The sequence below is a fragment of the Coregonus clupeaformis genome, chromosome 9 (genome assembly GCF_020615455.1).
Source record: "Coregonus clupeaformis isolate EN_2021a chromosome 9, ASM2061545v1, whole genome shotgun sequence".
Taxonomy (NCBI): Eukaryota; Metazoa; Chordata; class Actinopteri; order Salmoniformes; family Salmonidae; genus Coregonus; species Coregonus clupeaformis.
Window position 1 is genome coordinate 2093822 of NC_059200.1, and position 26631 is coordinate 2120452.

At 46.6% G+C, this 26631-nt stretch overlaps 1 protein-coding gene across 1 annotated transcript in view; it reads left to right on the forward strand.

Annotated features, from left to right (window-relative positions):
• LOC121573563 (mediator of RNA polymerase II transcription subunit 13-like) overlaps positions 1-26631 on the forward strand; it is a 109905-nt gene that overhangs the window by 48319 nt on the left and 34955 nt on the right. The window contains exons 4-6 of the mRNA XM_045222449.1: positions 19704-19849; positions 25994-26209; positions 26375-26578. Of these exons, the coding sequence (XP_045078384.1) occupies positions 19704-19849; positions 25994-26209; positions 26375-26578 (566 nt within the window). The remainder of the gene's footprint in view (positions 1-19703; positions 19850-25993; positions 26210-26374; positions 26579-26631) is intronic.

Below are 26631 nucleotides of genomic sequence, written 5' to 3' on the forward strand. Positions count from 1 at the left end.
CACACACATATATATATATATATATATATATATATATATATATATATATATATACACACACACACCACTAAAATGTTTTTAAATGGAAATAAGCGTTCCTTATTGGATTTCACTCTGTGTCAAAATGTTCTCTCCTACCAGCTTTATAGATCACACTCTTTCAGCACAGTCTCAAATCAAATCGAATCAAATTTTATTTGTCACATACACGTGTTTAGCAGATGTTATTGCGGGTGTAGCGAAATGCTTGTGCTTCTAGCTCCGACAGTGCAGTAATATCTAACAAGTAGTATCTAACAATTTCACAACATATACCCAATATACACAAATCTAGTAAGGAATGGAATTTAAGAATATGTACATATATGGACAAGCAATGACAGAGCGGCATGGACTAAGATACAGTAGAATATTATAGAATAGAATACAGTATATACATATGAGATGAGTAGTGCAAGATATGTAAACATTATTAAAGTGACTAGTGTTCCATTTCTTAAAGTGGCCATTGATTTCAATAGGCAGCAGCAGTGCTAGTGATGGCTATTTAACAGTCTGATGGACTTGAGATAGAAGCTGTTTTTCATTCTCTCGGTCCCAGCTTTGATGCACCTGTACTGACCTCGCCTTCTGGATGATAGCGGGGTGAACAGGCAGTGGCTCGGGTGGTTGATGTCCTTGATGATCTTTTTGGCCTTCCTGTGACATCGGGTGCTGTAGGTGTCTTGGAGGGCGGGTAGTTTGCCCTCTGTAATGTGTTCGGCAGACCGCACCACCCTCTGGAGAGCCCTGCGTATGCGGGCGGTGCAGTTGCCGTACCAGGCGGTGATACGTCACAACAGGATGCTCTCAATTGTGCATCGGTAAAAGTTTGTGAGAGTTTTAGGTGCCAAGCCAAATATCTTCAGCCTCCTGAGGTTGAAGAGGCTCTGTTGCGCCTTCTTCACCACACTGCCTGCGTGAGTGGACCATTTCAGTTTGTCAGTGATGTGTAGGCCAAGGAACTTGAAGCTTTCCACCTTCTCCACTGCGGTCCCGTCGATGTGGATAGGGGGGGTGCACCCTCTGCTGTTTCCTGAAGTCCACGATCTCCTTTGTTTTGTTGACGTTGAGTGAGAGGTTATTTTCCTGGCACCACACTCCCAGAGCCCTCACCTCCTCCCTGTAGGCGGTCTCGTCATTGTTGGTAATCAAGCCTACTACTGTTGTGTCGTCTGCAAACTTGATGATTGAGTTGGAGGCGTGCTTGGCCATGCAGTCATGGGTGAACAGGGAGTACAGGAGGGGGCTGAGCACGCACCCTTGTGGGGCCCCAGTGTTGAGGATCAGCGAAGTGGAAATGTTGTTTCCTACCTTCACCACCTGGGGGCGGCCCGTCAGGAAGTCCAGGACTCAGTTGCACAGGGCGGGGTTCAGACCCAGGGCCTCTAGCTTAATGATGAGTTTGGAGGGTACTATGGTGTTGAATGCTGAGCTATAGTCAATGAACAGCATTCTTACATAGGTATTCCTCTTGTCCAGATGGGATTGTGCAGTGTGATGGCGATTGCATCGTCTGTGGATCTATTGGGGCGGTAAGCAAATTGAAGTGGGTCTAGAGTGACAGGTAAGGTAGAGGTGATATGATCCTTGACTAGTCTCTCAAAGCACTTCATGATGACAGAGGTGAGTGCTACGGGGCGATAGTCATTTAGTTCAGTTACCTTTGCTTTCCTGGGTACAGGAACAATGGTGGCCATCTTGAAGCATGTAGGTACAGCAGACTGGGAAAGGGAGAGATTGAATATGTCCGTAAACACACCAGCCAGCTGGTCTGCGCATGCTATGAGGACGCGGCTAGGGATGCCATCTGGGCCGGCAGCCTTGCGGGGGTTAACATGCTTAAAAGTCTTACTCACGTCGGCCACGGAGAAGGAGAGGCCACAGTCCTTGGTAGTGGGCCTCGTCGGTGGCACTGTGTTCTCCTCAAAGTGGGCGAAGAAGGTGTTTAGCTTGTCTGGAAGCGAGACGTCAGTGTCGGCGACTTGGCTGGTTTTCCTTTTGTAGTCCGTGATTGGCTGTAGACCCTGCCACATACGTCTTGTGTCTGAGCCATTGAATTGCGACTCCACTTTGTCTCTATACTGATGTTTTGCCAGTTTAATTGCCTTGCGGAGCGAGTAGCTACACTGTTTTGTATTCTGCCATATTCCCAGTCACCTTGCCATGGTTAAATGTGGTGGTTCGCACTTTCAGTTATGTGCGAATGCTGCATCTATCCACGGTTTCTGGTTAGGGTAGGTTTTAATAGTCACAGTTGGCACAACATCACCTATACACTTCCTGATAAACTCAGTCACCGTTTCAGTGTATTCGTCTAAATTATTTTCGCAAGATACCCGGAAGATATCCCAGTCCGCGTGATCAAAGCAATCTTGGAAGTGTGGATTCCGATTGGTCAGACCAGTGTTGAATAGTCCTTAGCACGGGTACTTCCTGTTGGAGTTTCTGCCTATAGGAAGGGAGGAGCAAAATTGAGTCGTGGTCAAATTTTCCGAAAGTTCGAATAGCAATGGTCAAGGATTTTAGCAGCGCGAGTACAACAGTCGATATGTTGATAGAACTTCGGCAGCTTAATCCTCAGATTTGCTTTGTTAAAATCCCCGGCTACAATAAATGCAGCCTCAGGATATGTGGTTTCCAGTTTTCATAAAGTCCATTGAAGTTCTTTGAGGGCCGTTGTGGTATCGGCTTGAGGGGGGATATACACGGCCGTGACTATAACCCAAACAATTTTTTTGGGGAGATAATACGGTCGGCATTTGATTGTGAGGTATTCTAGGTCGGGTGACCAGAAGGACTTGAGTTCCTGTATGTTACTACAATTACACCATGAGTCGTTAATCATGAAACACACACCTCCACCCTTCTGCTTCCTGGAGAGATATTTATTCCTGTCTGCGCGATGAACTGAGAACCCATCTGGCTGAACTCTTGAGTCCTGGCTCTGAGTGTGTATGTGTGTGTGTAGAAGTCCACTGGTGTGGGTTTTGAGAAGCAGAGTGTGTGTTTTTGTGTCCTTGAAAGGGGTTGTGAGTAAATGATGAGGATTTTGTGGTCTCCCTGTTTACTCCTGCGATGTTGCTCTCTACAGACAGCTTGTGTGTTTAGTCTGCACAGCTCACACAGACTGACAGTAGTACTGATATTGTTTTGCATACTGAGAGGGATGACACCGACCCAAAGCACAGCAGCTATGCTGGGCGGTCTCTCTCTCTCTCGCTTTCTGTCTCTCTGTCTCTCTGTCCCTCCTCTTAGACACCTCACCTGGTAGTCTAGACCTTCTCTCTCCCTTTTGTGGTTGCAGTGCCATGGTAACGGAGGGGGCGGAGCACATGCCTGACTTAGTCTCCAGCCCCTCCCCGCTACTCTCTCTGTCACACCCTCACAGGTGGTTGGCTGAGCTGTCACAGCCCTGAAGGCTTGCCCTGTATGTGTATATGGGTGCAGTGGTGCCTGGAGAAGTGGGTATACTCTAATTATGCCCAACATTTCCCAAACGCTCCGCCCCGTGAAGGAAAGGCTACCGGTGTGAAAAATTCTATGAGAAACATAACATACACTCTGAATGACCTAAAATGATAAAACCCATATTGGTTTTTCAGTCAGGCCAACCCAAGCTGTACTGTGCAGGTTTCCACTCGAAGTCACACCTTTATCATAGAACATCCAATTTTGTTGTTTTTCTAAGTTCACAATAATGCTTAAACCACATCAGGAGACCACTTTTGAGGTCTGGGGAAAATATATTTTTTGTGTAGTTACCCTTTAATTCAAGTTCCCTAGCATTGTTGTTCGGTTAGCAGTGTTTCTGTAGCACATGAGATGGAGTTTGCAAAACAAATGGCCACTGGATTGATGCAAATAATCATGATATCATTCTGACAGGTAAGCATAGGCTACTTTGTAGCTAGTTAACATTTAATTGAAAAGGATTTTGGGAAAGTCTTTCCATGTACCAGAAGACGTTTAGGCATATCATTAGCATGACTATATTTTCCCTGTTTGTTAATTGTTTGAAACCTGGACGTTTTACTTCATATTACGAGGCATGTCTTACCTTGCTTCATAGTAGCCTATAGCCAAATTCTAACCATAGAAATGTGGAGGATTCAACAACTGAGACATAAACTGAACAAGTTCCACAGACATGTGACTAACATAAATGGAATAATGTGTCCCTGAACAAATGGGGGGTCAAAACCAAAAGTAACAGTCAGTATCTGGTGTGGCCACCAGCTGCATTAAGTACTGCAGTGCATCTCCTCCTCATGGACTGCACCAGATTTGCTAGTTCTTGCTGTGAGATGTTACCCCACTCTTCCACCAAGGCACCTGCAAGTTCGCAGACATTTCTGGGGGGAATGGCCTTAGCCCTCACCCTCCGATCCAACAGATCCCAGACGTGCTCAATGGGATTGAGATCCGGGCTCTTCGCTGGCCATAGCAGAACACTGACATTCCTGTCTTGCAGGAAATCACGCATAGAACGAGCAGTATGGCTGGTGGTATTGTCATGCTGGAGGGTCATGTCAGGATGAGCCTGCAGGAAGGGTACCACATGAGGAAGGAGGATGTCTTCCCTGTAACGCACAGCGTTGAGATTGCCTGCAATGACAACAAGCTCAGTGCGATGATGCTGTGACACACCGCCCCAGACCATGATGGATCCTCCACCTCCAAATCGATCCCGCTTCAGAGTACAGGCCTCGGTGTAACGCTCATTCCTTCGACGATAAATGCGAATCCGACCATCACGCCTGGTGAGACAAAACCGCTACTTGTCAGTGAAGAGCACTTTTTGCCAGTCCTGTGTGGTCCAGCGACGGTGGATTTGTGACCATAGGCAACGTTGTTGCCGGTGATGTCTGGTGAGGATCTGCCTTACAACAGGCCTACAAGCCCTCAGTCCAGCCTCTTTCAGCCTATTGCGGACAGTCTGAGCAATGATGGAGGGATTGTGCGTTCCTGGTGTAACTCGGGCAGTTGTTGTTGCTATCTTGTACCTGTCCCGCAGGTGTGATGTTCGGATGTACCGATCCTGTGTAGGTGTTGTTACACGTGGTCTGCCACTGCGAGGACGATCAGCTGTACGTCCTGTCTACCTGTAGCGCTGTCTTAGGCGTCTCACAGTACGGACATTGCAATTTATTGCCCTGGCCACATCTGCAGTCCTCATGCCTCCTTGCAGCATGCCTAAGGCACGTTCACGCAGATGAGCAGGGACCCTGGGCATCTCTCATTTGGTGTTTTTCAGAGTCCGTAGAAAGGCCTCTTTAGTGTCCTAAGTTTTCATCACTGTGACCTTAATTGCCTACCGTCTTTAAGCTGTTAGTGTCTTAACGACCGTTCCACAGGTGCATGTTCATTAATTGTTTATGGTTAATTGAACAAGCATGGGAAACAGTGTTTAAACCCTTTACAATGAAGATCTGTGAAGTTATTTGGATTTTTACGAATTATCTTTGAAAGACAGGGTCCTGAAAAAGGGAAGTTTCTTTTTTTGCTGAGTTTATTAGCAACCCATGATAGTTGTTGCATCTTTAGATCGCCCCTTTTTCTAAATTTCTAATGGATAGTTCCATCTCTGTCTGTGGTGATGTGATTTGAAGGAGTCAGGCGCAGGAGGGTAAATCACAGAATAACAGGTTTATTCTGTGATTTACTGGGGACCCCTGTACTGGGGACACCTGTCAGACACTATGGCCTCTGGCACCCTGTACTGACAGAAGACGTGAGTAAACAGGGCCTCCGCCATCTGCAGGGCCGTGGGGAGACCGGGCAGAGGAAGGAGGCGGCAGGCTTTTGAAAAGCGGGCCACAACGACCAGGATGGTGGTGTTACTCTGAGAGACGGGAAGATCAGTGAGGAAGTCAATACACAGGTGGGACCATGGTCGTTGTGGAACTGGTAAGGGCTGTAACTTACCCGCTGGGAGGTGCCTAGGTGCCGTACTCTGGGCGCACACCGAGCAGGAGGAGACATACACCCTCACGTCCTTATCCAAGGTAGGCCACCAGTACTTTCCGGTCAGGCAGCGCACTGTACGACCGATACCTGGGTGACCAGAGGAGGGAGACGTTTGGGCTAGATCAGACGGTCACGGACAAGAGATGGCACGTACTGCAGCCCAGCTGGACACTGAGGTGGAGATGGCTCTGTGCGTACCGCCCGCTCTATGTCCGCGTCCATCGTCCATACTACCGGCGCCACAATGCAGGAGGCCGGGAGTATGGGGGTGTTGTGTATGGGCCTCTCCTCTGTGTCGTACAGTTGTGATAGCGTGTCTGCCTTCACGTTCTTCGTACCCGGGATGTATGACAGAGTAAACTCAAACCGGGTGAAGAATAGGGCCCACCTGGCCTGGCAAGGGTTCAGCCTCCTTGTTGCCTGGATGTGCTCCAGGTTACGGTGGTCCGTCCAGGCGAGGAAAGGGTGTTTCGCCTCCTCGAGCTTGTGCCTCCACACTGTCAGGACTCTGACTACAGCCAAAAGCTCCCGATCACCAACGTCGTAGTTCTGCTCCGCCAGGCTGAGCTTCTTGGAGAAGAAGGCACAGGGGCGGAGCTTTTGTGGCGTGCCCGAGCGTTGAGACAGGACAGCGCCTGTCCCTACCTCGGACGCATCCACCTCCACTACAAATGGTAGTGATGGATCGGGATGGGCCAGTACTGGGGCTGAGGTGAACAGAACCCTAAGGTTACTGAAGGCCCTGTCAGCCTCAGCAGACCAGCGGAGCCGGGACGGCCCACCCTTCAACAGAGATGTGATGGGAGCTGCGACCTGGCCAAAGCCCCGGATAAACCTCAGATAGTAGTTGGCAAAGCCAATAAAGCGCTGCACCTCCTTTAACGTGGTTGGAGTCGGCTAATTACGCACGGCTGAAATGCAATCTCCCTCCATCTCCACACCTGACGTGGTAATGCAGTATCCGAGGAAGGAGACGGACTGCTGGAAAAACAGACACTTCTCTGCCTTGGCATAAAGTCGGCCCAGCACTTTGCGAACCAGGGACACATGCTCGGCACGCGTAGCGGAATACACCAGAATGTCATCGATGTAGACCACTATACCGTGACCAAGCATATCCCGAAACACCTAGTTCACAAAGGACTGGAAAACGGATGGAGCATTCATCAAACCATACGGCATCACCAGGTATTCGTAATGCCCCGTGGTTGTGCTGAATGCTGTCTTCCATTCGTCCCCCTCTCGGACACACACCAGGTTGTAGTCCCGTGTAGCTCAGTTGGTAGAGCATGGTGCTTGCAATGCCAGGGTTGTGGGTTCGATTCCCACAGGGGGGCTAGTATGGGGGAAAAAAATGTATGCACTCACTAACTGTTAGTTGCTCTGGATAAGAGCACTCCGGAGATCTAATTTTGTGAAAAAGCGCTCCCCATTCATTGACTCGATCACAGATTGGATGAGGGGCAGAGGATAACGTATTGTCCCCTTGTTCAATGCTCGGTAATCAATGCACGGGTGCAGACCTCCGTCTTTCTTCTTCACAAAAAAGAAACTATAGGAGGCGGGCGAAGTGGAGGGATGTATGAACCCCTGGCACAGGGACTCAGAGACGTATGTCCCCATCGCCTCCGTTTCAGCCTGCGACAGGGGATATACATGACTCATGGGAGGCACAGCATCTACTCTTAGGTTTATCGCGCAATCACCCCCTCCCCGATGAGGTGGTAATTTGGTCGCCTGCGTTTTGGAAAACGCATGCGCCAAATTGAGGTATTCGGGGGGGATGCGGACGGTGGAGGAAGTGTCTGGACTTTCCACCGTGGCTGCACCAACGGAAACAGCTAGGCACCTACCCTGACACTCTCGCGACCACCCCGTGAGAACCCTCTGCGGCCATGAAAAGGTGGGATTGTGTAGTGCTAACCAGGGAAGACCCAACACAACAGGTAAATCAGGGGTGTCAGGGTAGGTAAAATAATAATAAATGTGACGTGCTCTCTATGGGTCCTTTGGGGAACCATCGTGACTTGTGCTGTAACTTCCCTAATGAACCCTGACCCTAATGGTCGACTGTCAAGTGCTTTGATTGGCAGTGGAGTGGATAGGGGAACCAATGGAATACCTAGACTTAGAGCTAACGATCTGTCCATAAAGTTCCCAGCTGCACCTGAATTGACCTGCGCCTTACGCTGGGAAACTACGGGGTAGTCAGGGAAGGTGACGTGTATGGTGCAGTGTGCATCAGAGGGCTCTGACCGATTGTGGGTTTGCGCTACCTGGGGTGATGCGAGAGTGCCCTGACTGCCGCCTCCAGACCCGGAAGAACCCTGACAACAGCATGCAGTATAATGTCCTCTTCTGCCACAAGAGTGACACTGAAGCTGTCCTCCTCCGTTCTCCCAGATCGCTGCCCCACCCAGCTCCATCGGAACGGACTCCTGTCCACCCTTCGGACGTCCTGTCGCAGGCTGCACCGGAATCCGTAGATCAGGGCCCACTCGTTCCACCCGGACCCAGCCGCTAGGGTCCGAAACTCCAGGGCGAAGTCCAGCGCGGTCCTCGTCCCCTGCCTCAGTTGGACCAGACGCTCACCCGCATCTCGTCCTTCAGGCGGGTGGTCGAAGACTGCCCGGAACAGGCAAGCGAACTCCCCGTAGTTGTCCAACGCGGTTCCTCCTTCTCTCCAGACCGCGTTGGCCCACTCCAGGGCTTTCCCCGAGAGGCAGGAGACGAGGGCAGACACCTTCTCCTGCTCCGATGGAGCCGGGCTGATGTTCACGAAGTAGAGGTCCAGCTGCGGGAGGAATCCCTGGCAGCAGGCAGCCGTCCCGTCAAACTCCCTCGGTCGGGATAGATGAATACCTCGGGGTGCTGGAGTGTGGGTGGCCGGATCCGGTCGCTCAGCTGGTCCCGACGGGTTGGGTCTTCTCCTCTCCAGGCATTGGACGACCTGGAGAACCCGATCCATCGCTTCTCCCAAGCTGGCTAGCATCCTGGAATGCTCGTGGACCCGTGCCACGACTCCAGGCATGGGCTCTTCTCGTGCTCACTCCATGGTTAGGTGTGTGATTCTGTGGTGATGTGATTTGAAGGAGTCAGGCGCAGGAGGGTAAATCACATAATAACAGGTTTATTCCGTTGACTCAGCGGTCGCAGCAATGCGTCAAACACTCCAGTGCGGAAATATACAGCGCTCTGGAAACAACAAGGCACACGGGTGAATATCCCGGCGATACAAAATACCGAGCTAAATTAACCTCCACAATAAACAATCACACACAAAGACAAGGGGGCAGAGGGAACACTTATGCAGGTACTGATGAGGGGAATTGAAACCAGGTGTGTGTAATAAACAAGACAAAACAAATGGAATGATGAGATGAGGAGCGGCAGTGGCTAGAAGACCGGTGACGACGAACGCCGGAGCCTGCCCGAGCAAGGAGAGGAGGCAGCTTCGGAGGAAGTCGTGACAATGTCCATGAAACCGCTCGCATGTGCGGTGTGGATTTTAGAACAATGTTTTCTTGCTTTTCACTGTGAAAGAGGCTGTATCTATGTTGGTTGGTGATATGAATTCGGACACGTCCTTGCAGCGATGATGTCGAGGTGAGTGAAATAAGTAAACAGCAGATATACACTACCAGTCAAAAGTTTGGACACACCTACTTATTGAAGGAGTTTTCTTTGTTTTTACTATTTTCTACATTGTAGAATAATAGTGAAGGCATCAAAACTATGAAATAACATATGTGGAATCATGTAGTAACCAAAAAAGTGTTAAACAAATCAAAATATATTTTAGATTTTAGATTCTTCAAAGTAGCCACCCTTTGCCTTGATGACAACTTTGCACCCTCTTGGCATTCTCTCAACCAGCTTCACCTGGAATGCTTTTCCAACAGTCTTGAAGGAGTTCCCACATATGCTGAGCACTTGTTGGCTGCTTTTCCTTCACTCTGCGGTCCAACTCATCCCAGACCATCTCAATTTGGTTGAGGTCGTGGAGGCCAGGTCATCTGATGCAGCACTCCATCACTCTCCTTCTTGGTCAAATAGCCTTTACACAGCCTGGAGGTGTGTTGGGTCATTGTCCTGTTGAAAAACAAATGATAGTCCCACTAAGCGCAAACCAGATGGGATGGCGTATCGCTGCAGAATGCTGTGGTAGCCATGCTGGTTAAGTGTGCATTGAATTCTAAATAAATCACTGACAGTGTCACCAGCAAAGCACCCCCACACCATCACACCACTTCCTCCATGCTTCACGTTGGGAACCACACGTGGAGATCATCCGTTCACCTACTTCTGCGTCTCACAAAGACACGGCGGTTGGAACCAAAAATCTCAAATTTGGACTCATCAGACCAAAGGACAGATTTCCACGGTCTAATGTCCATTGCTCGTGTTTCTTGGCCCAAGCAAGTCTCTTCTTATTATTGGTGTCCTTTAGTAGTGGTTTCTTTGCAGCAATTCGACCATGAAGGCCTGATTCACGCAGCCTCCTCTGAACAGTTGATGTTGAGATGTGTCTGTTACTTGAACTCTTTGAAGCATTTATTTGGGCGGCAATTTCTGAGGCTGGTAACTCTAATGAACTTATCCTCTGTAGCAGAGGTATCTCTGGGTCTTCCTTTCCTGTGGTGGTCCTCATGAGGGCCAGTTTCATCATAGCTCTTGATGGTTTTTGCGACTGCACTTGAAGAAACTTTCAAAGTTCTTGAAATGTTCCGCATTGACTTACCTTCATGTCTTAAAGTAATGATGGACTGTTGTTTCTCTTTGCTTATTTGAGCTGTTCTTGCCATAATATGGACTTGGTCTTTTACCAAATAGGGCTGTCTTCTGTATACCACCCCTACCTTGTCACAACACAACTGATTGGCTCAAACGCATTAAGAAGGAAAGAAATTCCATTAAGAAGGCACACCTGTTAATTGAAATGCATTCCAGGTGACTACCTCATGAAGCTGTTTGAGAGAATGCCAAGCGTGTGCAAAGCTGTCATCAAGGCAAAGGATGGCTACTTTGAAGAATCTCAAATATAAAATATATTTTACAGTGTAGAAAATAGTAAAAATCAAGAAAAACCCTTGAGTAGGTGTGTCCAAACCTTTGACTGGTACTGTGTGTTTGGTGTTGTCGATGTTTGATGCTGTGAAACTTGGGGAATAGCTCTCAGATTACCAAGTCATGTCATGATAACTTCGTTGGTACAGGCGAGCACATCAGCGGTGGAGCTCGAATGATTGCTCTCTGTCTCATGGAAATATTTGCAGTGTTCTACTGTATATAGTCAGCTAAGTAGTTGGTTGTTTTGTCTTGTTTCTACCGATTTAATTCATATGGAAACGGCCCAAGCTGCTTGCTATAGCTAGCTAGTTAACTAGTTAGTCTGTCAGGCAAGAAATGTTGTGTGTAGCGGTACATTAAGGCTGTGTTCACGAAGCGTCAACTTCAACTGTCACTTTCACTAGCTATCCATACAGACAACCAGCTAACTAGCTACTGAAATTAAGGCTAGAGTAATTTGTTTTTATCTCTTGGGTTTAGGTCATGGTTTGCTAGGTGCAGATAGTCATAGGCTATACATTGCCTTGTTTTCCTATTATTTGACTTATTAGCTGTCGTGTTTGGGTAGTAGTTGCCCGCGCAAAGGAACTCATATGATGAGTTGGATATTTGTTTACATAACCAGCTAACACGTTGCTTATTTTGTCCTGTTTCTACCGATGCAATTCATTTGGAAACTGTCCCAGCTTCGTAACTAATCAGCTAACATTTGCGAACTCTGTAGTTAGGGGAGGGGGAGAGGGAGAGAGAGAGACCCCTTATCAGGAAGAGAATATGTGTATGGTTGAGAAAAAGAAAGAGGAAGGAAGAGAGAGACAGTGTGAGAGGGAGATCATGTTCCTGACCACAATTGTATCCTATTTGTTGCTCATCTCCCTCTCTTACTCTGTTCCTCTAGGTCAGTGAAAGTGAGGGAAGTGATGTGGAGATTCAGAGCTCAGCAGCAAAAAGCAGGGAGGAATAGGAGTTAGAGATGATTGGAGGGATAGATACAGTGGGGAAAAAAAGTATTTAGTCAGCCACCAATTGTGCAAGTTCTCCCACTTAAAAAGATGAGAGAGGCCTGTAATTTTCATCATAGGTACACGTCAACTATGACAGACAAATTGAGAAAAAAGAATCCAGAAAATCACATTGTAGGATTTTTAATGTATTTATTTGCAAATTATGGTGGAAAATAAGTATTTGGTCACCTACAAACAAGCAAGATTTCTGGCTCTCACAGACCTGTAACTTCTTCTTTAAGAGGCTCCTCTGTCCTCCACTCGTTACCTGTATTAATGGCACCTGTTTGAACTTGTTATCAGTATAAAAGACACCTGTCCACAACCTCAAACAGTCACACTCCAAACTCCACTATGGCCAAGACCAAAGAGCTGTCAAAGGACACCAGAAACAAAATTGTAGACCTGCACCAGGCTGGGAAGATTGAATTTGCAATAGGTAAGCAGCTTGGTTTGAAGAAATCAACTGTGGGAGCAATTATTAGGAAATGGAAGACATACAAGACCACTGATAATCTCCCTCGATCTGGGGCTCCACGCAAGATCTCACCCCGTGGGGTCAAAATGATCACAAGAACGGTGAGCAAAAATCCCAGAACCACACGGGGGGGACCTAGTGAATGACCTGCAGAGAGCTGGGACCAAAGTAACAAAGCCTACCATCAGTAACACACTACGCCGCCAGGGACTCAAATCCTGCAGTGCCAGACGTGTCCCCCTGCTTAAGCCAGTACATGTCCAGGCCCGTCTGAAGTTTGCTAGAGTGCATTTGGATGATCCAGAAGAGGATTGGGAGAATGTCATATGGTCAGATGAAAACAAAATATAACTTTTTGGTAAAAACTCAACTCGTCGTGTTTGGAGGACAAAGAATGCTGAGTTGCATCCAAAGAACACCATACCTACTGTGAAGCATGGGGGTGGAAACATCATGCTTTGGGGCTGTTTTTCTGCAAAGGGACCAGGATGACTGATCCGTGTAAAGGAAAGAATGAATGGGGCCATGTATCGTGAGATTTTGAGTGAAAACCTCCTTCCATCAGCAAGGGCATTGAAGATGAAACATGGCTGGGTCTTTCAGCATGACAATGATCCCAAACACACTGCCCGGGCAACGAAGGAGTGGCTTCGTAAGAAGTATTTCAAGGTCCTGGAGTGGCCTAGCCAGTCTCCAGATCTCAACCCCATAGAAAATCTTTGGAGGGAGTTGAAAGTCCGTGTTGCCCAGCGACAGTCCCAAAACATCACTGCTCTAGAGGAGATCTGCATGGAGGAATGGGCCAAAATACCAGCAACAGTGTGTGAAAACCTTGTGAAGACTTACAGAAAACGTTTGACCTGTGTCATTGCCAACAAAGGGTATATAACAAAGTATTGAGAAACTTTTGTTATTGACCAAATACTTATTTTCCACCATAATTTGCAAATAAATTCATAAAAAATCCTACAATGTGATTTTCTGGATTTCTTTTTCTAATTTTGTCTGTCATAGTTGACGTGTACCTATGATGAAAATTACAGACCTCTCTCATCTTTTTAAGTGGGAGAACTTGCACAATTGGTGGCTGACTAAATACTTTTTTTCCCCACTGTAGATAGATAGATAGAGATGTGGAGCAAGGAGGGAGGAGTGGAGCGAGAGGAGAGTGGAGGGATAGAGGAAGAGGAGAGTGAAGAGGAGGAAGAGTAGAGTAGGAGGAGGAGGGAGAGTACGAAGCAGATGGAGAGGAGGAGGAAGAGGGAGAGCACACCCGAGTGTGTCTGCCCCAATCCCACCGTTCACCCTTGTACCACACAGCCTGGGCCTAAAGTGACAGTGGCAGGGGTTTTGGAGTTGTTTTTAAAAGTGGTTGGATCTTATATCTGTTCCAGAGCTTGTAATGGATTACAACAAGAAAATGGACGGGGTTGACCATCTTGACCAACTGAGGAGCTATTACAATGTTGGACGCACAGGCAGAAAACGGTGGAAGTATGGGTTTTGGGGGATGCTCAACATTTCCATCATAAATGCGTACAGTGTCTGGGGGACTCTGCAAAGGCCCCTTCTCAGAAGCCGCAGGCGCTGGTCCCAGAAGGCATTCAAAATTCAGCTTCTGCATTCACTTTGTGATATGTCTACAGTGGCAGGAAGAGGGTATCCAAGAGTGTGGCACCAGGGCGCGTGTACTGAGTTGTAACTCATTTGAAAGCAGGTGGAGTTTGAAGGGCGCAAGAGAGGGGGTGTGGTGTGCATCTGGACGCTGGGCAAAGAGTGGGAGATGTGTAGAAACCTTTGGGTGCTCTACGTGTTCTGTGCCACTTTGCAGGATGGGGCAGTGCTTCCAGAAGTTCCACGACATGTTGTAGGCTAAATGCAAACACTAAAGTGAGTGTGAAACACAGTATGAATTTGTCCTACAAATCTTTTATTGTCTCTGAACAGTTGTTGTTTTGTATCTTCTCTCTATCTAATACTTGTTGCATTCACTGAATTGTTGTCAAAGTAGGCTACTATTTCTAGGCCTGGTCTGTCCTAAATCTTATTGAGAGAGGTTACCTACATTCTGAATAGTTGTTTGCCTTTTTACATTGTTACAGAAGTAAGAATTGTTGTCAATCAAATAGCCTACTTTGTTTGCGCTCTGAAATACTTTGAGTATTGTCCTCTGGTCACATTTTGGATAATTGTATTTATTTATATGTAAAGAATATTTATATGTATATAATTTTTTTATTTAGTAATTTAGTCAAATGTACTACAATTTACATACTCAAGTTTTTTGTTGTTGTGTTGTGTTAATCGTATTTCGATAGTGAGTGTCTTTACACAATGGAAGACAATATGAGTGTTATTCCTATTGACATGAATGTGGTGTCATATTAAAGAAGAGGTTGTGCTCTTTAAAAGTAAGTTAACTTGTAATTGTCATTTGTTCTTTGTTTTTGAGCTATGTCTGTTTGTTTGAAATGTGTGAGAAAATGAGCTTTATCTTGACAATTCTCAGTAATCTACAGCAGCATTCTAGAATTCTATTGGGGTGTAAAGGGTTCATTTATACTGCGTATACCTCCACTACACTACTTTGATACGCATAGTGGGGATTTAGAAGTGAGTATACACAATGCCCACTGAAAAAAAGGGGGGGGAATACGGTAGTGCTAAGCGATTAGTGCTTTTTGAGGTCGGTTCAATTTCGGTTTAGATTCACAGAAAATTAGCAAATCTGATGTTGAAGATAGATCTCACTAGACATATTTTACTCATGTAAATCCACCCCCTAGTCAGTCTGTCCTGGGGGCATGGAGAGACCCTCCCACCGTGACCTTCTAGTCAGTCTGCCCTGGGGGCAGGGAGAGACCCTCCCACGGTGACCTTCTAGTCTGTCTGCCCTGGGGGCAGGGAGAGACCTTCCCTCCGTGACCTTCTAGTCAGTCTGGCCCCAGGGCAGGAAGAGACAGGCTGCTCTGTGGGAACCTAACAGCAGCCAGAATGTCTGAGCAGAGACAAAGAGAGGAGGGAGTCTGCTTAATAGACAGACAGTAGTGAGGAAATGTGTGTGTCTGTGCTGATGCTTTTACTAGTGTGTCTGTAGTGATGGGTTAACTACTTGTACTACCTCTGAGCCTGGAGCTGTTCCTACAGACATTAAAGAGTAGAGCAGCTCTGTTAACATGCCCTAAACACAGGGAAAGACTTCTGACTCGACAGCCATCTAGCCTGGCGACTCAAACTAAATACTTCCACTGCTCTATCGTTCGCCACATGCTTTAGTCTGAGACTGCCATCATTGATGTCGTTTGTGGTGACAAGGGGCACGAGGGGTGTTGCACAAAACAAAGTCATCAGCGATTGGATCGTCTGAGAGATTGGACCAATTAGAGTATCAAAGCCAATGATGTGTCAGAGGAAGGCCCTCAAAATTGTCAAAGACTCCAGCCACCCTAGTCATAGACTGTTCTCTCTGCTACCGCACGGCAAGCGGTACCGTAGCACCAAGTCTAGGTCCAAAAGGCTTCTCAACAGCTTCTACCCCCAAGCCATAAGACTCCTGAACAGCTAATCATGGCTACCCGGACTATTTGCACCCCCACCCCATCTTTTTACGCTGCTGCTACTCTGTCACTTTAACTCTACCCACATGTACATATTACCTCAACTACCTCAACTAGCCGGTGCCCCCGCACATTGACTCTGCACCGGTACCCCCCTGTATATAGCCTCCCTACTGTTATTTTATTTTACTTCTGCTCTTTTTTTCTCAACACTTTTTTGTTGTTGTTTTATTTGACTTTTTTATGAAAAAATAAATGCATTGTTGGTTAAGGGCTGTAAGTAAGCATTTCACAGTAATGTCTACACCTGTTGTATTCGGCGCATGTGGCAAATAAAATGTGATTTGATTTGATGATGAATTTACCCACGTGGGTTCTGGTTCTGGCTCAACCTATTGGTTTCTGGACCAATCAGATGGCCCCGAATGTGTTCGCATTCAGTGAAGGGTCGGGGAGGTACTCAGATCCAGACTCATTGTGGAGAAGAAACTAACGTCCGTGGGCGTGGGCGTGGCCTAGTCATCAGCCACCAGGAATATGTTCAGCTCCTTTTGTTGCTATCTCACTCTTTTATTGATCTTATGAAGAAAACAGTTCATACAAGGGGATAAGTTATGGTGACTATTTTCATTGGTACATTTTTCCTATAAGTATCACAGCTGATAAGATAAGGCAACACCTCTCTTGGTATTGATTGATTTAATTGATTTTACAATTTAAAAAAATACATACATTCAGTAGCTACATACATTTAAAAAACGATCAAGGATAATACAATCAAGTGCATTACTTATTTCCGTTGTATAGGCTATCCTTGTTAGTGCATGGTACACGAATACGCTCTGTAGTGTAAATGATTATACAGTGCATTCGGAAAGTATTCAGATCCCTTGACTTTTTCCAAATTTTACGTTACAGCCTTATTCTAAAATTGATTAAATTAAATTGTTTCCCCCCCCTCATCAATCTACACAATCATCAATCAAGAGGTCAATCCCCCATAATGAGAAAGCAAAAACTGGTTTTTAGACAGTTTTGTAAATGTATTAAAAAAATAAAACAGAAATCACAGTTAGATAAGTATTCAGACCCTTTACTCAGTACTTTGTTGAAGCACCTTTGGCAGCGATTACAGCCTCGGGTCTTCTTAGGTATGACGTTACAAGCTTGGCACACCTGTATTTGGGGAGTTTCTCCCATTCTTCTCTGCAGATCCTCTCAAGCTCTGTCAGGTTGGATGGGGAGCGTCGTTGCACAGCTATTTTCAGGTCTTTCCAGAGATGTTCGATCGGGTTCAAGTCCGGCCTCTGGCTGGGCCACTCAAGGACATTCAGAGACTTTTCCCGAAGCCACTCCTGCGTTGTCTTGGCTGTGTGCTTAGGGTCGTTGTCCTGTTTTAAGGTGAACCTTCGCCCCAGTCTGATGTCCTGAGCGCTCTGGAGCAGGTTTTCATGAAGGATCTCGCTGTACTTTGCTCCGTTCATCTTTCCCTCGACCCTGACTAGTCTCGCAGTCCGTGCTGCTGAAAAACATCCCCACAGCATGATGCTGCCACCACCATGCTTCACCGTAGGAATGGTGCCAGGTTTCCATCAGACGTGACGCTTGGCATTCAGGCCAAATAGTTCAATCTTGGTTTCATCAGACCAGAGAATCTTGTTTCTCATGGTCTGAGAGTCTTTAGGGGCCTTTTGGCAAACTCCAAGCGGGCTGTCGTGTGCCTTTTACTGAGGAGTGGCTTCCGTCTGGCCACTCTACCATAAAGGCCTGATTGGTGGAGTGCTGCAGAGATGGTTGTCCTTCTGGAAGGTTCTCCCATCTCCACAGAGGAACTCTGGAGCTCTGTCAGAGTGACCATTGGGTTCTTGGTCACCTCCCTGACCAAGGCCCTTCTCCCCCGATTTCTCAGTTTGGCCGGGCGGAAAGCTCTCGTAAGAGTGTTGGTTGTTCCAAACTTCTTCCATTTAAGAATGATGGAGGCCACTGTGTTCTTGGAGACCTTTAATGCTGCATAAATGTTTTGGTCCCCTTCCCCAGAACTGTGCCTAGACACAATCCTGTCTCGGAGCTCTACGGACAATTCCTTCGACCTCATGGCTTGGTTTTTGCTCTGACATGCACTGTCAACTGTGGGACCTTATATAGACAGGTGTGTGCCTTTCCAAATCATGTCCAATCAATTGAATTTACCATAGGTGGACTCCAATCAAGTTGTAGAAACATCTCAAGTATGATCAGTGGAAACAGGATGGACCTGAGCTCAATTTCGAGTCTCATAGCAAAGGGTCTGAATACTTACGTAAATAAGCTATGTCTGATTTTTAAATGTGCTAAAATTTCTAAAAACCTGTTTTCGCTTTGTCATTATGGGGTATTGTGTGTAGATTGATTAGGATATATATATTTTTGAATCCATTTTAGAATAAAGCTCTAACGTAACAACATGTGGAAAAAGTCAAGGGATCTGAATACTTTCCGAATGCCCCGTCTACAGCCAAGGTATTATCCTCTCGCAGGAGACATGCTCTCTCCTCCAGCTTCGTGCCACTTAGTTCCTCAGACCCTCTCATGATCATAACATATTATTAGTCTGATTCCCTCACTTCTTTTGCTATTTTTTTCATTCTCCTTCTTTTCTGTAATCCTCTGCAGCAGCAACTCTGCCAGGGAGAGAGAGCGGTAGAGAGAGGGAGAGATATTTGCTTAACCAAATCCTCTAAGGAGGCACCCCTTCTTTGATCCTCTCCCAAATTTACTGTATCTGCTTTCATTTGGTCATCTGTCAGGTGGCTGTGCCGCGTAGGATGAGAGGAAGCAGACACAGAGAGACAGAGACAATAGTCCATGCCTAACTCCTCTCTCTCTCTCTCTCGCTTTCTTTCCCTGTCACTCCTTCCATCTCTCTTGCTCCCTCTCACTTTCTTTCTCTACTCCCTCTATCTCTCTCGCTTCCTCTCATCCCAATTGAAGTTATGCTGGTGTCTTTTTCAACGTCAGAACTTTGGATGGCATGTCTGTAACTCTGTATGTGTCGGATAGCGTTCTCAAGAGCTCACCACTTTGATGGCATGCCAAAGTGAGCCAAGGTTTGCCCTCTTTGTTGGACACTTGGAGTGCAAACAACAAATCCAAAATCAACACACAAGCATACACACACAATACCGTTAAGTGATTAAGTTCTATGTTCCACTGGTGAGTGAGATGATCGACCCTGTTGAATCGACTTGATTTGTTTTGTGATGATTTCATGTTATGTCTCCGTTAAATCAGTGACATCATTTCCCTAACCTCGCCTCCTCTTGTATTCTAGCCAGGAGCTTTCCATGGCTCAAAGATGTCATTGTAATCTCCCACAAAAGAGAGAGCTCCTTTTTAATCTTCCTCCTCTTCATTCTCTCGCTCCGCTCCTCCATCCCTCCATTAGCAGGGAAATTGAGTGTTTTGCCCTTTCTCTTCTCATCCTCCCTCTCCTTCTGATCTGTTGTGTCATCCATTCAACAGTTCACACACATCCGCTCCCAGAATGATCCATCCAAGTTAAAATGACTCACTCTGTTCTCTCGCTCTCTTTCTCTCTCTCCACAGTGAACACCTGTCGTGCTCGTTCCCCTTCTTCCTCCATGGGGAGAGTAACGTGTGCACCAGCGTGGAGATCAACCAGCACCAGCCTGTCTACCACCTGAGTGACGAGCACCTCACCCTGGCCCAGCAGGCCTCCAGCCCCTTCCAAGGTGGGTGGAGTGGAGTGTATAGAGTATTGTGATACTAAACCTGGTATCGGCATCAAAGTCAAAATTCTGGTATCGTGACAACACTAAACCCTAATTCTTACTCTAACCCTAATTGTAACCCTAAACCTAAAATAGCCTTTTTGCTTGTTCTGGCAAGATGTCCCCACTTATCAGAATTTTCCTTGTTTTACTATCCTGGTCCCCACAAGGATACAAGGATAATAAAACCAAAAACACACACACACTCTGTTCTCTCTGCTCCGTGTTGTGTCTCTAATAGAAGACAAGAGTAATCCTCAGGTATTAAGAACAGGCACCGCCCCTCCTCTCTCCTCCGCTCCTCTCCTCCACTCCTCCTCGCTTCATCAGACAGCCTGACAGTAATGATGTGCCACCAGCAGCCCTCACACACCTCCCTCTGTCCCTCCCCCTCTTTCCCCTTCTTCTGGCTTTTCCCTGTCCTTTTCCTACTCCTCCTCTCACGTACCCTTCCCCAATTCCTCCACCTCTCCCCTGCCACCACCACCTCCCATTCTACTTCTCTTCTCATTCCCTGCCTCCCTCCCTCTAGCCCTCACAGTGCTGTCCCCACTAGCTGATCTCTGCTGCTATAGACATCTGTACAATTAGCGGGGCCCAACGGCAGCAGCAGAGACGGTGCCAGGCAGGGTGTACAACACAGACACACAGAGAAGCGGGAGCCTACACCGCAACAAAAGAGATCCCAACAAAAGAAAGAGAGAGAGAGAGGCTCCCTCACTACAGAGGAGGAGGGGGAGGGAAGCTTGAAGGAGCGATCATTACACCAGGCACAAGGGCTTTGCCTTAGGTTAGAGAACAAAATGCCACCTCCGCTCTTCTCTTCCTCTCAACTCCTCTCTCAGTTAGACTGAGTTATTCCTCAGCCCCCCTCCATCCCCTCTCCACCCACCTAATAATGGTGATCACTTTGTCCATTCTCTGATCTGACTGGAGCGCAGCGGCAGTGCGGCACAGGGAATCTGATTCACAGGGAAAACTAGCTGTGCAGAGCCTGTGGTTTAGCGGTAGGCCTAACGCTCCCAGCCAGTCACATATACTCAGCTCCCCACCAGAGACCAGGGTTTAATCCCCGTATCCACCCTTCCTACTGTTTTCCCACTTGCCTGTCTCCCCTTCTGTTTCTAGCTGTCTGAATAAAGTGTAAAAATGAAACAAAAATATTTTACTACTATTCTAATTAGAGCCTTGTTCTGTTTAAAACCCCTTCTATTAAAGCCTGTTGGTCTATTTATTCAATAGCAGGTTATTGAATGTAATTCCAGTAACGGTAGAGAGGGATGGGTTTTTTGCACGGCAGGTCGATAGATAGATAGATAGATAGATAGATCTACACTGCACAGCACAGCAAAGCGCTACTGTGTGACTCTCTCACTCTCTCTTTAGTCACTAGTGTGTGTCAGTATTTGTATTTATTTATTAAGGATCCCCATTAGCTGCTGCCAAGGCAGCAGCTACTCTTCCTGGGGTCCAGCAACATTAAAGCAGTTACACACAATTTAAAATATTACATGACATTACACTTTACCCAATACATTTAGTGTGTTCCCTCAGGCCACTACTCCACTATCACATATTTACAATACAACATCCATGTGTACGTGTGTGTAGAGTGGGTGTCTTATCATGTGTATGTGTGTCTGTGGCTGTGTGTGCCTCTTCACAGTCCCCTCTGTTCCAGAAGGTGTATTTTTGTATCAGTTTAAAAAAAATCTGATTCTATTGCTTGTATCAGTTAGCTGATGTGGAATAGAGTTCCATGTAGCCATGGCTCTATGTAGTACTGTGCGCCTCCCATAGTCTGTTCTTGACTTGGGGATTGTGAAGAGACCTTTGGTGGCATGTCTTGTGGGGTATGCATGGGTGTCCGAGCTGTGTGCTAGTAGTTTAAACAGACACCTCGGTGCATTCAGCATGTCAACACTTATTACAAAAACAAGTAGTGATGAAGTCAGTCTCTCCTCCACTTTGATCCATGAGAGATTTACATGCATATTATTAATGTTAGCCCTCTGTGTACATTTAAGGACCAGCCGTGCTGCCCTGTTCTGAGCCAATTGTAATTCTCAGAGGTTTCTTTGTGGCACCTGACCACACGACTGAACAGTAGTCCAGGTGCGACAAAACTAGAGCCTGTAGGAACTGCCTTGTTGATAGTGTTGTTAAAAAGGCAGAGCAGCGGTTTATTATGGACAGACTTCCCCCCATCTTAGCTACTGTTGTTTCAACATGTTTTGACCATGACAGTTTACAATCCAGGGTTACTCCAAGCAGTTTAGTCACCCCAACTTGCTCAATTTCCACATTATTTATTATAAAATTTAGTTGAGGTTTAGGGTTTAGTGAATTATTTGTCCCAAATACAATACTTTTAGTTTTTGAAATATTTAGATCTAACGTATTCCTTGCCACACATTCTGAAACTAACTGCAGCTCTTTGTTAAGTGTTGCGGTAATTTCACTCGCTGTAGTTGCTGACGTGTATAGTGTTAAGTCATCCGCATACATAGACACACTGGCTTTACTCAAAGGCAGTGGCATGTCATTAGTAAATATTGAAACAATTAAGGGGCCTAGACAGCTGCCTTGGGGAATTCCTGATTCTACCTAGATTATGTTGGAGAGGCATCCATTAAAGAACACCCTCTGTGTTCTGTTAGACAGGTAACTCTTTATCCACAATATAGCAGGGAGTGTAAAGCTATAACACATACGTTTTTCCATCAACAGACTATGATCGATAATGTCAAAAGCCGCACTGAAGTCTAACAAAACAGCTCCCACAATCTTTTTACCATCAATTTCTCTCAGCCAATCATCAGTCATTTGTGCAAGTGCTGTGCTTGTTGAATGTCCTTTCCTATAAGCGTGCTGAAAGTCTGTTGTCAATATCTTTACAGTAAAATAGCATTGTATCTGGTCAACAACAAAAAATCTCCAAAAAGTTTACTACGGGTTGGTAACAGGCTGATTGGTCGGCTATTTGAGCCAGTAAAGGGGGCTTTACTATTCTTGGGTAGCGGAATGACTGTTGCTTCCCTCCAGGCCTGAGGGCACACACTTTCTAGTAGGCTTAGATTGAAGATATGGCAAATAGGAGTGGCAGTATCGTCCGCTATTATCCTCAATAATTTTCCATCCAAGTTGTCAGACCCCTGTGGCTTGTCATTGATAGACAACAATTGTTTTACTTCTTCCAGACTAACTTTACGGAATTCAAAATTACAATGCTTGTCTTTTAATTATTTGATAAGTTATACTTGGATGTGTAGATGAATGCTAGATCAGGATTAGGTCAAGTCTATCAGATAGTGGACAAGACCCGTAGCTACTGTACTGCCTCTGCTCTTTTACCAATATACCAACCTGTCCATAGCATGTATGGGACTTGAGCTGGCAGACTGAAAGACATGCTGCTCTATGTGTTTGGTGCCATATTGCACAGGCAAATGGATAAATGGTTTAATGTGGAGTCAATTGTCCTCTGGTCATCAAATATGTTTATCTTCAATTAAAGACAGTGTTTAATGCACTGTGGTGGGACCACTGATGTGACCAGTACTGTATGTCAGAGCACTCCCCCTCTACCAATGGGTAATGATAGTGTGTTTGAAATCAGTACAAACCAAAGGCTGAATTTCTAGGGTGTGTGCAGGTGTGTGTTCTAGCCACTAACTGTGTGTCTGTTTTAGCAGATTGAGCGTAGCGGCAGATAAGGGCTGACGTCTGCTAGTCTCCTCCCTCCCTCTCTCCCCCACCACTCACCTCTGACAGGCTTGGTTTAGTGTGCAGTAGAGCGCTCCAGCCTCTTCAGGATATGACCTCATAAAACAGCGCAGAGTGAATGTAATGAACTCTCAGCCCATTTAACTGATCTGAGCATATTTGACATGTCTTCAGGAAGATGGAGAAAGAGAGAGAGAGAAGGGGAGATGGAGACAGAGAGAGAGAGAGGAGAGATGGAGACAGAGAGAGAGAAGGGGAGATGGAGACAGAGAGAGAGAGAAGGGGAGATGGAGACAGAGAGAGAGAGAAGGAGAGATGGAGAAAGAGAGAGAGAGAGAAGGGCAGATGGAGACAGAGAGAGAGAGAGAAGGGGAGATGGAGACAGAGGGAGAGAGAGAAGGAGAGATGGAGACAGAGAGAGAGAAGGGGAGATGAAGACAGAGAGAGAGAGAAGGGGAGATGGAGACAGAGAGAGAGAGAAGGGGAGATGGAGACCGAGAGAGAGAGAAGGAGAGATGGAGACAGAGAGAGAGAGAGAAGGGCAGATGAAGACAGAGAGAGAGAGAGAAGGGCAGATGGAGACAGAGAGAGAGAAGGAGAGATGGAGACAGAGAGAGAAGGAGAGATGGAGACAGAGAGAGAGAAGGGGAGATGGAGACAGAGAGAGTGAAGGGGAGATGGAGACAGAGAGAGAGTGAAGGGGAGATGGGGAGATGGAGACAGAGAGAGAGTGAAGGGGAGATGGAGAAATGCACACACAAAGAGAGAGGGTATGTCGTGATCATATCAACATTAATTACATTCAAACTCTCCCTGTGACGTGTAGTGCTTGTGCTCCTGCAATGCAAATTACCTTAGGTTTACGACAGCCTGTTCTCCCTCAATAGTCAATCAATTTCTGCTGAAGCAGTTGTTGGATGTTACAATGAATGAAGTCCAGGACCGGGCTCGAGAGGGTTCAGGGTTGTGTTCTGGAATGGACCGCATAGGACATAAGAGGTGTGTATGAGTCAGTTAGTCAGTCAGTCTGTCTGTTTCCTGTTGTAGTCTCTGAGGGAACTGGATGTTCACTCAATTGTCTGGTGCGGTCACCATCCACTTACTACTTACTATGGCCTCTCCACCCAATATCAGTGTGGTGGGAATATGAATATAGATCGACTAGCCTTCTCCTTAAAAGATCCTGACCTTAAGTGGCTTGTGTTTAGCTGGCCAGCACTCTGTGTGTTCTAGATGTTCTCTCTCTCACTCTCTCTCTCTCTCTCTCTATCTGTCTCTGTCTGTCTGTCTGTCTGTCTGTCTGTCTGTCTGTCTGTCTGTCTGTCTGTCTGTCTGTCTGTCTGTCTGTCTGTCTGTGTCTGTCTGTCTCACTGTGTTCCCTGTGAGATTGCCTTCTCTTCCCCCCTCTCCCTCCTGGAAGCTCCATCCTGTCCAGCCAGTGAGCCACTAGACCAGATCAATACTCACAGGGACAGGGCCATACACTACAACAGTGATTCTCAAGTGGTGGGTCGTGGGAGGTTTTGAATGGGTCGTGGGTGTCTGAGTAAAGAAATAATAATTAAGTCGGAACTTAAACTACTAAACGACTACAGCCAGGTAGAAAGTAGTAAAAAGTGATTAAAAAATGTAATCTCTGAACTATTTTTCTTCGATCCCAGTGTTTTCAATATAGAGCTTTTACCAGTGCTTTTAGAACTTATTAACATTCTTCATCAAGAATATGGGAAAAATTGAATTATTTGGGATTATTTCCATAATTGCTACAGTTACTATAAATGTACCATTCTCCGTTTATGCTTCCTTATCTGTTAATGATTATCCTAACCTGTGAGGGGGTTGTCTATGCTTTGGTGTCTAGCCCGGATTTGATACAGTATTGATACAGTATGTGTATGTGTGTCTGTACTGAAGGTGTTGTAAAGGGAGTCTGCTTGGTCAGAACGCTGTCGGTGCTAGCTATCACTCCCTGCCCTATCCTGTCCAGTCTCTACCTCATTGTCTGTGTGTGCTGTGAATCAGTCCTTTATACAGTCCTGTTTATAGGCTCTGAGAGGCCTGGGCCTGCCAGTGATGGGCTGCTGTATGTCTCTGGAAGTGTTCGGCCAGCCGTGTGCTGGTGGGAGAGAGAGAATTGTGTTGGGGAAAGGTCACATTATTAACACTGGATGGGCTGGGATGGAGGGGTGATAGGTGGAAGGAAAATGGATGAAAGTATGTGGGGGGGTAATAGATCAGAGAGTGGTCGTAATGGTGGGGGATGGATGTATGCAGTAGGATGGGGGGATTTATTCTGATGTAACACAGCTTCTGTAGTGAGACTGACTATGTATCTCTCTTTCTCTCACCCCCCCTCTCTCTCTCCCTCCCTCCCTCTAGTCATCCTGAGTCCGTTTGGTCTGAACGGGACTCTGACGGGTCAGTCGTTCAAGCTGTCAGACCCTCCCACCCAGAAACTGATTGAGGAGTGGAACCAGTTCTATCCCATCAGCCCCAGCTCTAAAGACAAGGACAAGCACGGCTCGCCATCGGAGGACAAGATGGAGGACATGGACTGGGAGGACGACTCCCTGGCCGCTGTGGAGGTCCTTGTCGGTAAGACACTCTCTCCTACACAGAACAGTCTCCCCTAAAAGTCTGCTATATGGCAGGGAAGAAAGGATGGAGGTTAAATTCCCTCAGGAATCACATACTAAAAATGTATGCAGATTTGATGACCCATGTAGCTAACCGTGAGTGTGTGTCTGTCTCTTGGTCCAGGTGGTGTGAGGATGGTGTACCCAGCCTGCCTGGTGCTGGTGCCCCAGTCTGACATCCCAGCTGTAGCCCCCCAGGGGTCCTCCCACTGCACCACCGTTTACTCGGGTGGCCACCAAGTGCCTGCATCCCAACGAGACCCCGCCATCTCGTCGGTCACCCTCACGCCCCCCACATCACCCGAGGAGGCCCAGACAGGTACAATAAGTAAGTATTTACAAACCTATGGATGTTTATTTAAATGACAGTCTGTATAGGAT